General features: G+C 43.6%; 1 protein-coding gene across 1 annotated transcript in view; it reads left to right on the forward strand.

Moving 5' to 3' along the window:
* FNDC1 (fibronectin type III domain containing 1) overlaps positions 1–12,939 on the forward strand; it is a 108,190-nt gene that overhangs the window by 79,721 nt on the left and 15,530 nt on the right. Inside the window, exons 15-17 of the mRNA XM_023254545.2 lie at positions 5,834–5,902; positions 7,476–7,634; positions 9,710–9,940. Coding sequence (XP_023110313.2) covers positions 5,834–5,902; positions 7,476–7,634; positions 9,710–9,940 — 459 coding nt within the window. The remainder of the gene's footprint in view (positions 1–5,833; positions 5,903–7,475; positions 7,635–9,709; positions 9,941–12,939) is intronic.

Genomic DNA, 12,939 nt, shown 5'->3' on the forward strand with positions numbered 1-12,939 from the left:
AATTATTTTATTTCATTTTATTTATTTTAGAGAATGCAAGCAGGAGAGAGGGACAGAGAGATAGAGAGAGAGAGAATCTCAAGCAGACTCTAGACTTGAGCTCTGACGTGGGGCTTGATCCCAGACTCTGGGATTATGATGTGAGCCAAAATCAAGAGTTGGACATTCAACCGACTGAGCCGCCCAGGAACCCCAGTCTGGGAAACTCTTTATCTCTCCTCTATTCCGAATGATAGCCTTGCTGGATAGAGCATTCTTGGCTGCAGCCTTTCCCTACTCAGCACATTGAATATATCATGCTACCTGTTTCTGGCTTGGAAAGTTTCTGCTGAAAAGTCTTCTGATAACCTTATGGGGTTTCCTTTGTATGTAACTGTCTTCTTTTCTATTGCCGATTTTAATATTTTTTTGTTATCACCATGTTTTGCCAGTTTAAATACAATATGTCTAGGTGTGGATCTGCTTTGTGGATTTTGTTGGGGGTGGTGGTTTCTCTGTGTCTCCTGGATCTGAATTACTGTTTCCTTCCCCAGATTGGAGAAGTTTTCAACTATTATTTCTTCAAATAAATTCTCTGTCCCCTTTTTCTCTTTTTTCTTCTGGGACTCCTGTAATACAAATATTATTACATTTGATGGAGTCACTGAGTTATCTAAATCTTTTCTCATTTTGCATAATTATTTTTTTCATCTTTTGTTCAGCTTGATTGTTTTCCATTACTCTGTTTTCTAGGTTATTAATTCATTTCTCTGCTTCTTCCAGTCTGCTGTTCATTCCATGAAGCATGTCTGTCATTTCATTTAACAAGCTCTTTATTTCTATGATCCTTATCTCTGTATTAATGGTCTCACTTGTGTCTTCCACTCTTTCTCAAGTCCAATGAATATCCTTTTGATCACTGCTTTAAATATTCCATCAGGCATGTTACTTATATCTGTTTTGCTTAAATCTCCAACTGTAGCCTTGTTCTGTTCTTTCATTTGGGACTAATTACTCTGCCTTCTCATTTTATCTTAGTCTCTCTGCCTATTTCTCTGTGTTAGGAAAGTCAGCTACATTTCCTGTTCTTAAGGGTAATGGCTTTATGAAGAAGAGTTCCTGTAGTGCCTTTAGTGCAGTGTTCCCTATTCCCCAGGGTCTGGCACTTCTGGGAGTATCTCCAATGTGGGCTGCATGTTCTCTGTTGTTGCTTCCTGGCCACTTTATCCATCAGGCCAGTCATCTGCAGTGGCTCTCTCCACCTTTTGTGGGCAGTGTTTGGTCCCTGGCCTGAATGTGGTGAGTTTTGACTAGGTGTGCTCTGGTCTGCTTGTGAAATGAGACCTGTCACCACTGCTGTAGAATTAAGTCCCTGCAAAACTCCTGGGTCAGGAGATGTGATGTTGGTAGGGGTTTGGGTTGGTCTTCTGGTGGAGGGGGCCACCATGCTAGGACTGAGGCAGTTGTGACTGGGAAGGGCAGTTCTTCCAGAGTGTGGGTGGCAGGGCTTGGCATAAGCAAGTTAAGTAGCCAGTGTCTACACTGTGCTGCTTCCTACAGGTGGGCCTGTGCTTATGCTGAGGGTTGGGGAAGGAAAATGGCACTTGCCAGTTCCTTTGTTCCTGGAAGGATCTCTCTGTGAATGCTGTCTTTCTGGGATGTGCTCTGAGATGAGTGAATAACCTCCTCATTGTGTGCTTCAGGTGCTTTTCAGATCACTGTTTTCATGCTGTATGTCCATAGACTGTTTGTCTAGCCTTCTCTACAGGAACAGTCTCAATGTCCTCCAAGGTATCTCAGAGTCGAGCCTACTGACCTCTAAAACTCCAGGCTTTAAGGGGCACCTGGGTGGCTCAGTCAGTTAAGCATCTACCTTTGGCTCAGGTCATGATATCATGGTTCATGAGTTCGAGCTCTACATCAGACTCTCTACTGTCAGTGCAGAGCCTGCTTCAGATCCTCCGTACCCCCCTCTCTCTGCCCCTTCCCCATTCTCTCTCTCAAAAATAAATAAATAAACTTAAAAAAAATACCTCCAGGCTTTAAGCCATGCTGGTTTCCAGAAGTCATGAAATTTTGCTGCGCTCTTTCTTTGCAAAGCAATTGCCATGAGGATTCATTTTTCCCATGCACTCCCCTGTGTGCTAGTCTGTCTCTTATCCTTCTCCACAACCACGGTTCCCTCTCCACCATAGTAGCCATTATCTGTTTCTCTCCCAGGCTGCATCTCTGCACTTTCTACCTTCTTCAATGTGGCCTCTTCTCTCTCTTTAGCTGTGGAGTTGGTTCTGCCAGTCTTCAGGTCGATTTCTGGGGTTTTTAGAATGATTTGATAGTTATCTAGTTGTAGTCATGAGATAAGCCTAGGGCCCTCCTTCTCTGCCATCATCTGCCTCTTCCCTTCATCACACTTCTTATATTTGCTTCATTCTGTCCATCTATAGGCTGGCCCTGTTGGCCCATATTCAAATTGTTATTCTTTATTGGGCTTCCTCCTACCAGCCTCCACTTGCCTGGGGATACCAAGCATAGTCCCTGCTTCATTCATCATTGGAATGAAACTTGTCAGGGCCAATGCTGGAGAGAGGCATAGGAGCAAGCATCTTGGGTGGGGATTAGCTTCTAAAGATGGCTTGTAATTTGAAAGATGGTCACAATCACTCTGGAAAATTCTATGCATTATATATGAAATGCAATGAAGTTTGTCATTTTTTGGTGGAACACCTTGTAGTAGCCTTGATATTTGTTCTGTAAATGTTGTAAAGACACTGAGAGCAGAGACATGCTTTCAGTAAGAGACTCTGATGTCAGCTGAGGGACAGTCCCAGGGCTCCCCTTCACAAATGAACTGCAGAACCACCTGTATCCTGTCTCCCTGCCTCTTATTTGGCTCTCAAGTTTCTGTTTTTCTCATGCATCTTCTCTTTTGTTGTATTTAGTGCCGTCCATAATGAACATTCATAAGCACTGGGGCTTCATGTGCACACATCCAGTATTTAGCAAACAATATTTTGGTCATGGCATTTTGCAGCCTGGTAGCCTGAAATGCTCACTCTTGTAGTGCTTATGATCACCTGTGTTAGTGATCACTGAATGAATACCTTCCCTTCAAGACCCCCACTTCATACCCTCCACCCAGTGACCATTTGTTATCACATTCTGCTGGAAAAGTCCAAAAATTTTGTTTTTAGCCCTCTAATTTTCAAATCATCTTTTCTGGGGGCCCCTGGGTGGCTCAGTCGGTTAAGCCAAATTCGGCTCAGGTCATGATCTCGCCCCGCGTCGGGCTCTGTGCTGACAGCTCAGAGCCTGGAGCCTGTTTCAGATTCTATGTCTCCCTCTCTCTCTGCCCCTCGCCCACTCTGGCTCTGTTTAGAGAGAAATAAAATAAACACAAAAATAAACATTAAAAATAAACATTAAAAAAAATTTTTTTAAATCATCTTTTCCAATCCCAAAGTCTTGACTGCCCTAGTTAAATCATGCACCCTTTTCCTTTAAAATACTGCTTAAAAATAGTGGGAATAACCTGGTGTCATTCAATCATTCCAATAACTGAAGCAGTGTTTAAGTACTTCCTTATTTGTTATGGATGCCATATGTGTGTGTATGTATATTCGTGGAAGCACAAATGCATGTTATATGTTCATTTGCAGTGTTTTGTTGCTTTTACTCTTCTCTCTCTCTCCATACTTGCATGCGCACACACCCCCACACAGACACACACACAGACACACACACACACACACACACACACACACACACACACTTTTTTTTTTGCTTGATATGACCCTCCCATTAGAGAATAAACTCCTTGCAGTGCAGGCAATGTCTTCTGCCTCATCTCACGTTCTTCATGGTGTCTAATTATTCATGTTTGGTCGGTCTGTCTAAACAATATCTTAAGCTATAGGCATTCTCTGTTTTACTAACTGAGAAGTAAAAGCCAGTGATCTTTGTTTTTCAGGTTCCATTTCTACAGTGGATCAGATGATATCATGCGTGTGTGGAAATGTTGAGCCAGCTGAACATCTTCAGTCACTTGTAACATGATCTTGGGGCATGTTTCAGAAAAACATCAGTCATTATGGAAAGCTGTTCCACCCTCCCACACCTCACTCTCAGGACAGAAAACATAAGGAGAATAGTTGGAAATTCACTTGAGCTGGACCAACTGTGCAATTTACAAATATTGTTGGTTTTCAAATAGATTTACCTTTTCTCGAAATTTCTACTCAGAATTTTTTAATAGTTTTGTTAAATATCTTTGGAGCTGAGGCCCTAATTCTTTGGTGACATCTTGTACTCGTGTTTTCTTCATGACCATTTGGATGAACTACTCAAGAGAATGAACCATACCACCGTGCTGGCGGCTGGCAGTTGTAGCTCTTTTATGTGAAGAGGTGGAAGCTTTTGATATTGATGCCGAGTTGACTTACAAAGCATCTAGTTTTATGTAGTTCCAAATGCTTCCAAATGGCAATCAGGTGGGACAAATCCTGATGGTCAGTTTTTTTTTTTTAAATACACTGACATCTGGAAGTTTCCATTACTTGGAACCAAGATGGTGCTATTTTAGGAAAATTATGCCTGGCTTTATTTGATCTTAAGGGGGAAATAAAAGAGCACTAAATCACTCAGTAGGATGTTTACTCTTGCCAGAAGACTGAATTGACACTCATTCAAGAAGTGATCCCAGTTTGCAGGTAAAAGGCATCATTTCTGTGGCCTGCAGCACATAATGCAATATTTTAGCACCTCGAGAATTCCACTTAACGGTGAGAATCCAGCAAGGAAATGCTGTACTTTCCCCTTTTCTTCTTTACTCTGGGATGCAAAAATTATACAGTTTATTCATTTTTGATCTGGCTAAAGATTAAAATGGAAGAAACACATCTGAACCAATAATGAGGAGAAACAAGACTATGTTCTTAAAAGTTAAATTGACACAGAAAAGAAAAGTGGTATCAAAAGAAACAAATGGCAAGATGGGCCCAAACTGGGTGATGTGAACTTGAAAACTGTCTGATTTGAACCAACCCAGAAGTAATTCCTCTTGGATCCAAGAATATTGACATTGGAATGACCTAAGGAAAAATTAGGTCTTAATAGTTATTCTTGAAATGACAGTCCTGACCCCTGAAGGGTGGATGGTAATTTACAATTTCTGTCCTGCTGACATTCATTGGCCCCATCAGAACACACCAAGGGTCACCACCTCAATGGTGAAGCAGGTACCGGGGAATCTCACAGGCCCTGGACTGTGGGCTCTCCACCAGAGACTGGGGGGAGGTTAGAAGGGAAGCAGTGAAACACAGGGAACTCACATTGGTGTGGTTTGCCAAGGTAGAATGGAGGAGAGGCAGGAAATCACCCTGCTTCCGAAACATGTGAGCGTGGCAAAATCAGGGGTTGGAGAGAATGAAGGCGTGATGAACAAGGGAGTTTGCAGATGGGGCGATTTTTGTTGCCATCCTGAGCACCAATCTCCCACTCTTCTGCTTTCTGAGAATGCCTGTTCTCAGGCCTGTGACCTGCTGGGCCAGGGCCCTACCCGCAGCCTCCTGAGAGCTGCCTGGGCAGGCTGGAGAGTGGGCACTGTGTGCAGAAGCAAGGTCAGAAAGCGCTTTGTGTTGGAGAGCCAGCGTGTTGGAGCAGGCGGCTTTCCTCTGACCCCTAGGGGGCGTTCTGAGCACCCCTGTCCGAGTGTGAAGGAGAGGATTTCTGGGTGTCAGCATTCTAATGCTTTCCCGTCTGAGAAAGCTGAGCGGCCCTGGCCTGGTGACTGACCCCCTGGGCCCTGGACATGATTCCAAGCTGCAGAGAGGAAACCTTTCTCCTCTTTCTTCACTAGATGATTTCTCAGGATTGGAGAGTGACACAGCGATACCCACAGAAGAGGCGTATGTTATCTATGATGAAGGTACTAACTGGTTTTAGATAGATTGGATTTGGATAATTTCTCTCCTTTTAATTACTGAGTGGATGATCTCAATTTTGAGTTTCCTTCAGACTCTGAGCTGCATGGCGGTGCTCAGGAAGGTGGTTTTACCCCAGCTTCCAAGTGAGCCCCCCATTCGTATTTGATCCAAAGAAGAGCAGTGTGCTTCATATGTGAATACAGCCTCCAGACAAGCCCCCGTGCCCCCCATTGTCTCCCACCCCCCAGGAATTCTGGAGCTGCTTGTCTGGGCCTCTCCTTCGGCCACAATTTTTGAACCCACTTGGTTTAACCCACAACTCTGCTTCCTCTCTTAGCTCCTCTCATTTCCCCCTTTTCTCTTCTTTTCTAATTATGTAAAAGATGCAGTGCTATAGAGGTGTTGATTTTTTTATCACAGAACCTTTTCAAGTAAGGGTAATCTCATAAGAAGAAGAATGCAAAATACCTTGGATAGAGTCTGGAACAGTCGTTCCGTAAAAGTAACCAGGGCTCTTATTCCTTTATGACTCTGTGACGGTTCTGTGTATTTTATAAGTTGCCACAGCAGTGCAAAAACTTCTTGTGGGCATCTTGTTCCCATCCTAGTGCTGGCCTTTGACACTCAGGATGTTCTCACTTTTGTGCTCCTTTGCCTGCTGTTATCTGTAGCTCCAGTGGCCTTAAACCACCAATGAGACAATAATGTCACCTTTGAGGCAGTCATAATAAAGTTTGATATAGTGGTTTCATCCCACAGTTTAAAAAACAAAAAGAAAGAAAAAAAAACAAATGTCAGAGAAAAAAGAAAAGTTTCTTAGCACCTTTGAAAACACTAAACTCCTTTCTTATTTGGGCAGTGGAAAGGAAGCAGCGTTTTCTTTTTTAAATTAAAGGATCAGGGGTGCCTGCGTGGCTCAGTTGGTTAAGTGTCCAACTCTTTTTTTGGCTCAGGTCAGAGTCTCACAGTTCTTGAGTTTGAGTCCCTCACTGGGCTCTGTGTTGACAGTGAGGAGCCTGCTTGGGATTCTCTCTTTCTCTTTGCCCCTCCCCCACTTGCGTGGTCTTTCTCTCAAATAAACAACAACAACAACAAAAAATGAATGTTAAAGGATTAATCCCACCTCCTCCCCAGAAAAAAAAAAAGTCCATTCACAGAAGGACTAAATTTCCAAATTTCTAAAAAGTCAAGTTTATTGTCTAATGTGAATCTTCTATGACTCTAAAAGAGAAAATTACTTAGGCAGAGAATGGCCAGGGACCAGTTACAGGAGCATGCTAAACCAGATGAATTCTAAGGTTCTGTCCAGCTCTGATCCAAAAATCTCATTTTTCTGCTCACATATATTTCCTTTTCCTCTTCCTTTCTTTTATCTGCAGCTGCTTTTCCAAAGGGACTGAAATGGGAGGAATAACTGTTTCATTGGGAACAAATTATGTTCAGGCATAGCATTTATTTTTGGGTGTGTGTGTGAGTGTTTTAGTCTCAAGTTGAATGTTAAGAAGGTGTCTCTTGGCCACTCGTGGTGCCCCTTTTCTGGAAGTTCCCAACTGCAAAGCCTTCATATCATTTCAGATTATGAAGTTGAGACCTCGAGCCCACCGACCACCAGCAGGCCTCCCACCACCAGGCCTCCCACCACGGCTGCGGCCCCTGAGGTCATCCCGACAGAAGGCTCCATTAGCTCCTTTCCTGGAGAAGAGTTTGATCTGGCTGGAAAGAAACGATTTGTTGGTAAATAGAACCTCCTTAATCAGAGAAACATGGGTTTTTAACTTTTTTTTTTTTTTTACTTTGAGGAAGAGCATAACTAATTTCTTGGCCTGGTCAAGGCAGCCCATTTGGAGCAGAAACTTTCCCAGAGGGAAGTTTCCATTTGGGGGTGATTCAGTGAGTCAGTCCTGCTTGGATACACGTTAACTTGGTTTCTGCAGAAGTCAGGAGAGGGAAGTGTGCAGGAGAAATTTCAGTATCCAATAGAGTAGAGCTTAGAGAGACTGCCTCGTGTAGACCAAGAGGAAGGAACACTTTTAAACATCTTCAGGACCAGAGAACATGACTAGTTTTGTTCTAGGCAACATTTCCAAGCCGGGGCTTCCACTAGGGCTCGCCTGTGTGTTGCTTGTTAAGTTCTTCGTAAAAGACGAGCATCTTCCTGAATTGAGCTACTGGTTCTTCTTACAATACCACAGAGCCAAAGTTCCTTCTCTTCCATTGTATCCTGTGATTTTCATTAGCCTCAGGGACTTGGGCTCTAGACGCTTACTTTATTCTTCTTTCTCAGCTATTAAACAATTTCAAGAGGAAATACTATTTCACTAAACTGTGCCTCAGTCCCTGTGGGAGTCTTCTTTTCCCATGCCCTTAATGAACTTCACTAACGAGACAGTTAGATTAATACGTTACTAAGTGGAAAAAAATATTACCAAGTGGAGACAGGCAACAGCTTAAACTAATATCACACTTTTCTGTTTCCAAAACAAATGTTCTGCCATAAGCAGAGAACGGCTCTCACCAGCCAAGATGTAGTACTGAGTGTCTAAACTTCATGTGCTTGAAGAGCAAGAATATTAATTTGAGGTAGCATTCCTGAGGCAAGTGCTAATGCTGGATCATGGCGTCAAGCAGCCTGGCTGAGTTCACCAAGTGTTCCGATCTTCCTCTCTGTGCTTCTACGACAGAAACGAAAATGCTTTCAGCACTGTTGTTTGCTGTTCCAAAGAACTTTTCTGAAGACTGAGAGGCTTGCTATTGTCTGGCTATTTTCATATGTCTGTAACTCTACAAAGCATAGTAGATTACTCCCCCAAATTTCCTGGTTAGATCCATTGACAAGCTCCCAAGGCCTAATTTTATCCAAATTATTGGAAAATAGAGGACCTAAAAATTGCTTTTAGTCCCAATGGCCACTAAGAAGGAGAGCCGGTACCAAAAGATGCAGTGGAACATTTAGAAAGTACTAGAAATTGTCACCTGAAAGCACTTGAGAGTCTTGCATGTATAAAGCCCTAGCTCCAGCTCCAGTTCCTTGACAGTTCTGTCTTCTTGCAGAGCATGTATGATAAAGAGGTGTGGCTAGAGGTAGAGTCTCCTGTCTGGCCCTTGTTTTGTGGGCCCTCTTGGCATTAGTGGCTCAGATGAAACATGAGATATCAGTCTATGCCCTGCTTTATTCCCGGGCCCTTGTAGCCACTGAGATACGTGTGTAGAAAAACCTTGAACCTGTCCATAAATGAGAGTTACTGTTACTGTACTTAGCAGTAATGTTGTAAAGACTGTTCAGGCCTGACCTTGTATAGATATTCCAGGTGGTCATGGGTATCCCTGAAGCTCTACAGAAGGCCACACAAGGACTGAAGGCTAGAAACTGTACATCTTGATCAGTGTATTTTTTTTTCTGGTTCCAAGTCAGTCTAGGGAATGAATTGTGCTGAGAGAGTTCTGGAGCTCCAGTTAAGTGTCAGCTGGGCCCGATTCTGACCTTTCCAAATGTCTGGGCATATACATGGCAGAATGCTGCAGACATATACTATGTTGAATTACAGTTTGGGGATCTTTCAAAATTACTTTGAAGACATAGTCATTGATGTTCATGGAGTAACAGGATCTTTTGAAACCACTAGATTGGAAGATAAAAATGCATGGATCCATTAAAGAGAGCTAAGCATGTGTTTCTGAGTTTAGCAGGTCTGGAGCCTCTGTCTCACCGAGAAAGACTCAATAGTGATGGCTCCATGGAGCAGACATTACGTTTCTGCCTCTAGGGGAAGCTTTCAACAATACAGTTGGGTATCTCTTTTCTTTTCCAGCTCCTTATGTGACATACCTAAGTAAAGACCCATCAGCCCCATGCTCTCTGACTGATGCTCTGGATCACTTTCAAGTGGATAGCCTGGATGAACTCATTCCAAATGACATGAGGAAGAGTGATCTGCCCCCTCAACATGCCCCCCGCAACATCACTGTGGTCGCTATGGAAGGCTGCCACTCATTTGTCATTGTGGACTGGGATAAAGCCACCCCAGGAGATGTGATAACAGGTGTGTCCAAGGAAGATGCTCAGTGTTCCCATTGATCTGTAGGTGGAAAATACAGACTATAAGGGATGAATAAGTGATGGATAAGTGGATGGATGGATGGATGGAGGAATATATGGATGATGGATGGGTGGATTGGATGGATGGATGAATGCAAATGCCTCCTTTTAAAAGGATGAAATAGGGGCGCCTGGGTGGCTCAGTCGGTTAAATGGCCGACTTCGGCTCAGGTCATGACCTCGCGGTCCGTGAGTTCGAGCCCCGCGTCGGGCTCTGTGCTGATAGCTCAGAGCCTGGAGCCTGCTTCTGTTTTTGTGTCTCCCTCTCTCTCTGCCCCTCCCCCATTTGCACTCTGTCTCTCTCTGCCTTTCAAAAATGAATAAATGTTAAAAAAAATTTAAAAAAAAAAGAAGGATGAAATATAGGCAAGAAGGAAAACTTTGTTGAGTAGTATGAAAAGCACTGGGTGGAAGTCTAGAGTCCTGAATCTTAGTCCCAGAATGGATTACAAGACCTTGAAATAGCTACTTAATCTCTTTGGACTTTAGTTTCTTCATATGCAAAATATGGTTATATCTCTAAATTCTATAACCCTGCAAATGGCCAAGGAGTCCACATAGCCATATGTAAGATCAGATCTTGCAGCACAAGTGATGAAAAACCTCCTAATGTGCACTGCCCCATGTGAGAGTCAACCTTGGGATCAAGACTCTGTCTCTGGACTTAATTCAGACACGATGCCTGTAGAATTGTAGAGGGCATGTTTCTGGACCACATACTCTTATTAATATGAATCCCAAGCTGTCCAAATCTCCCTGGAGAATTCGGTGTCATCACATCATCATATACCCTCCACCTAACCTGAAACCAAACCTCAGTGCCCTAATCACAGGTACTCATGCCCCTAGCATAAATAATGTAGGTGAGGTATTTATATGGGGCTTGGGCATTTCCAATATAAGGCTGTGCCAATTGCTGCTATATTCATAACCATGGAACATTTTGGTGCATGACAGCCCTGCAATGTGCAGGAAAAGCAACAGACCTCAAAAGGCTAAAGGAAAAAATAGTTGGAGCTCTTTATCAGTAAATGAATCAAGCACCAGCCATCGTTACGTACAACGTCACTGTGAGCACACATGGCTTGCCGTCACTGTCATCAGAGGAGGAGGAACTCCTGTGGAGAGAGCAGCAGCCTTTCACAAGTTCTCCCACTATATTTGTTGAAGAAAGCAAAGAATGCATTCCTCCAGGGAACAGTGTGGAAAGGGCTTTGGAGCCCAGCACACCTGCTTCTGGTTCTGGTGTGCCCCTTGGTGAGCTGTGTGACTCTAATCCACTCTATTTATGTCACCAAAATAGCTCTTGTGAAAATAATCAGTCACAGGTAGCTTGCCTCTTAGATGCAGTCGATGCTGTTGCCCTTCTCCACCTCCTTGACTTGTGACCTGATTTTCTTAACCTCTGAGTCTCTCTCACAGGCTTGTCTGCTTTGCCCCAACAGTAAATATTGGAACTTCTCGAGATTTGGCCCCAAGTCCCCTTTCTTTTTTCCTCTAAGTTCTCTCCCTCCAGAATCTCACCCAGGAATGTGGTTTTAATTCATCTTGGAGATGAATCATTCATTGATAGCTCAAGGCTAGGCCTGCCTGTCCTCAAGCTTCAAACAGTAAAATCAAATAGGCACTTGATGTCATAACCAGGATGTTTCCAAAGCATCTCTGACTCAGCATATCCAAAATCAAACTCATGATCCTTCTGATACCCAGCTTGCTCATCTGTGTCTCCTATGTCAGAGAATGACCCCACTTCCCATCCCATTTCTGCAAACATGAAGCTTTGGGATTGTCTTCAAATCTTCTACAATTTCTCCACCATATTCAGTTCATCACTCAATCCTATCAGTTTTACCTTCCAGGCTTCTCTTGAACCCATCCATTTCTCTCCATTAACTACCACATGAACCTGAGTAATCTGAGCGTTACCACCTCTCACCTGGATATGACAGTCGCTGGCTGGCTAGACCACCCGATCCACACCCCATACCTGATTCATTTTACTCTGCACCAGAGAGAGGCATCAAAGACAGTCTGGTTGTGTCTCCCTTTTGAATGAAAAGCAAAAACCTGTGTGACCTAAGGACACTGAGTATTTTCTCTCTTCTGTGCTTCTTCAGCTTCATCTTATGCTGTCCCCACCCCCATCACTCTGAGACTCCATCTCCTGCTGGTTCCTCTGTCTTCAATATCTTTTCTGGTCTTCCCTCTATCTGAGCCCCTCCCCCAACCTCCTACCCTGCACCTTGACTGCATCCCATCCTCCAGTGTTCAGCCCCATTTTCATGACCCCAGGGAGACACTACCTGCACACACCTCCAAATGCGTGGACTGCCCCTTTGTGACTCTCATCACAACCATGTAATTCTGCCTGTGTGTCTGGCTTGCTCCTCCTTCGGGTTGAAATAAAACGAGTCACTGTTTTATCTCCAGCACGTAATATAGTATATGACAAATAGTAAGCACACAGTAAATATCTATTAAATGAATTAATGAATGTGAACTTGGACAAAATATTTAACCTCCCTCTAAGACTCTCTTTCTCTGGGGATAGCAATGCCTACCTACTAGAATCAAGAGAATTAATCAAAAGAAAACTTGATTGAACGTGTTTAGAATAGTGTTTGGAACATAGGTGGTACCTGACAAATATTTTCTTCCTTTGTGTATGACATAAGAGACTCATGTAGAGGATGCACTGAGCTGTGGCATGAACTTCACTTGGCCTTCTGAGGCAGCCTTGAAGCCTTGGCAGGTGTCATGGGCCCACTGGGATCCATTCATAGCACATAAGGCAGAAAGAACCACCTGACAGCTGTCACTAAACATCGAGGTCAAGGGCAGGCACAGATATTCAACAACTAGAAATCAAAGGAGATCCTTCACCAAATGGGTGAGGAGACCACTGTGAGTCTGGGGTCTTTCAGTCCCCCACACATACACGTG

The sequence above is a fragment of the Felis catus genome, chromosome B2 (genome assembly GCF_018350175.1).
Source record: "Felis catus isolate Fca126 chromosome B2, F.catus_Fca126_mat1.0, whole genome shotgun sequence".
NCBI classification, from domain to species: domain Eukaryota; kingdom Metazoa; phylum Chordata; class Mammalia; order Carnivora; family Felidae; genus Felis; species Felis catus.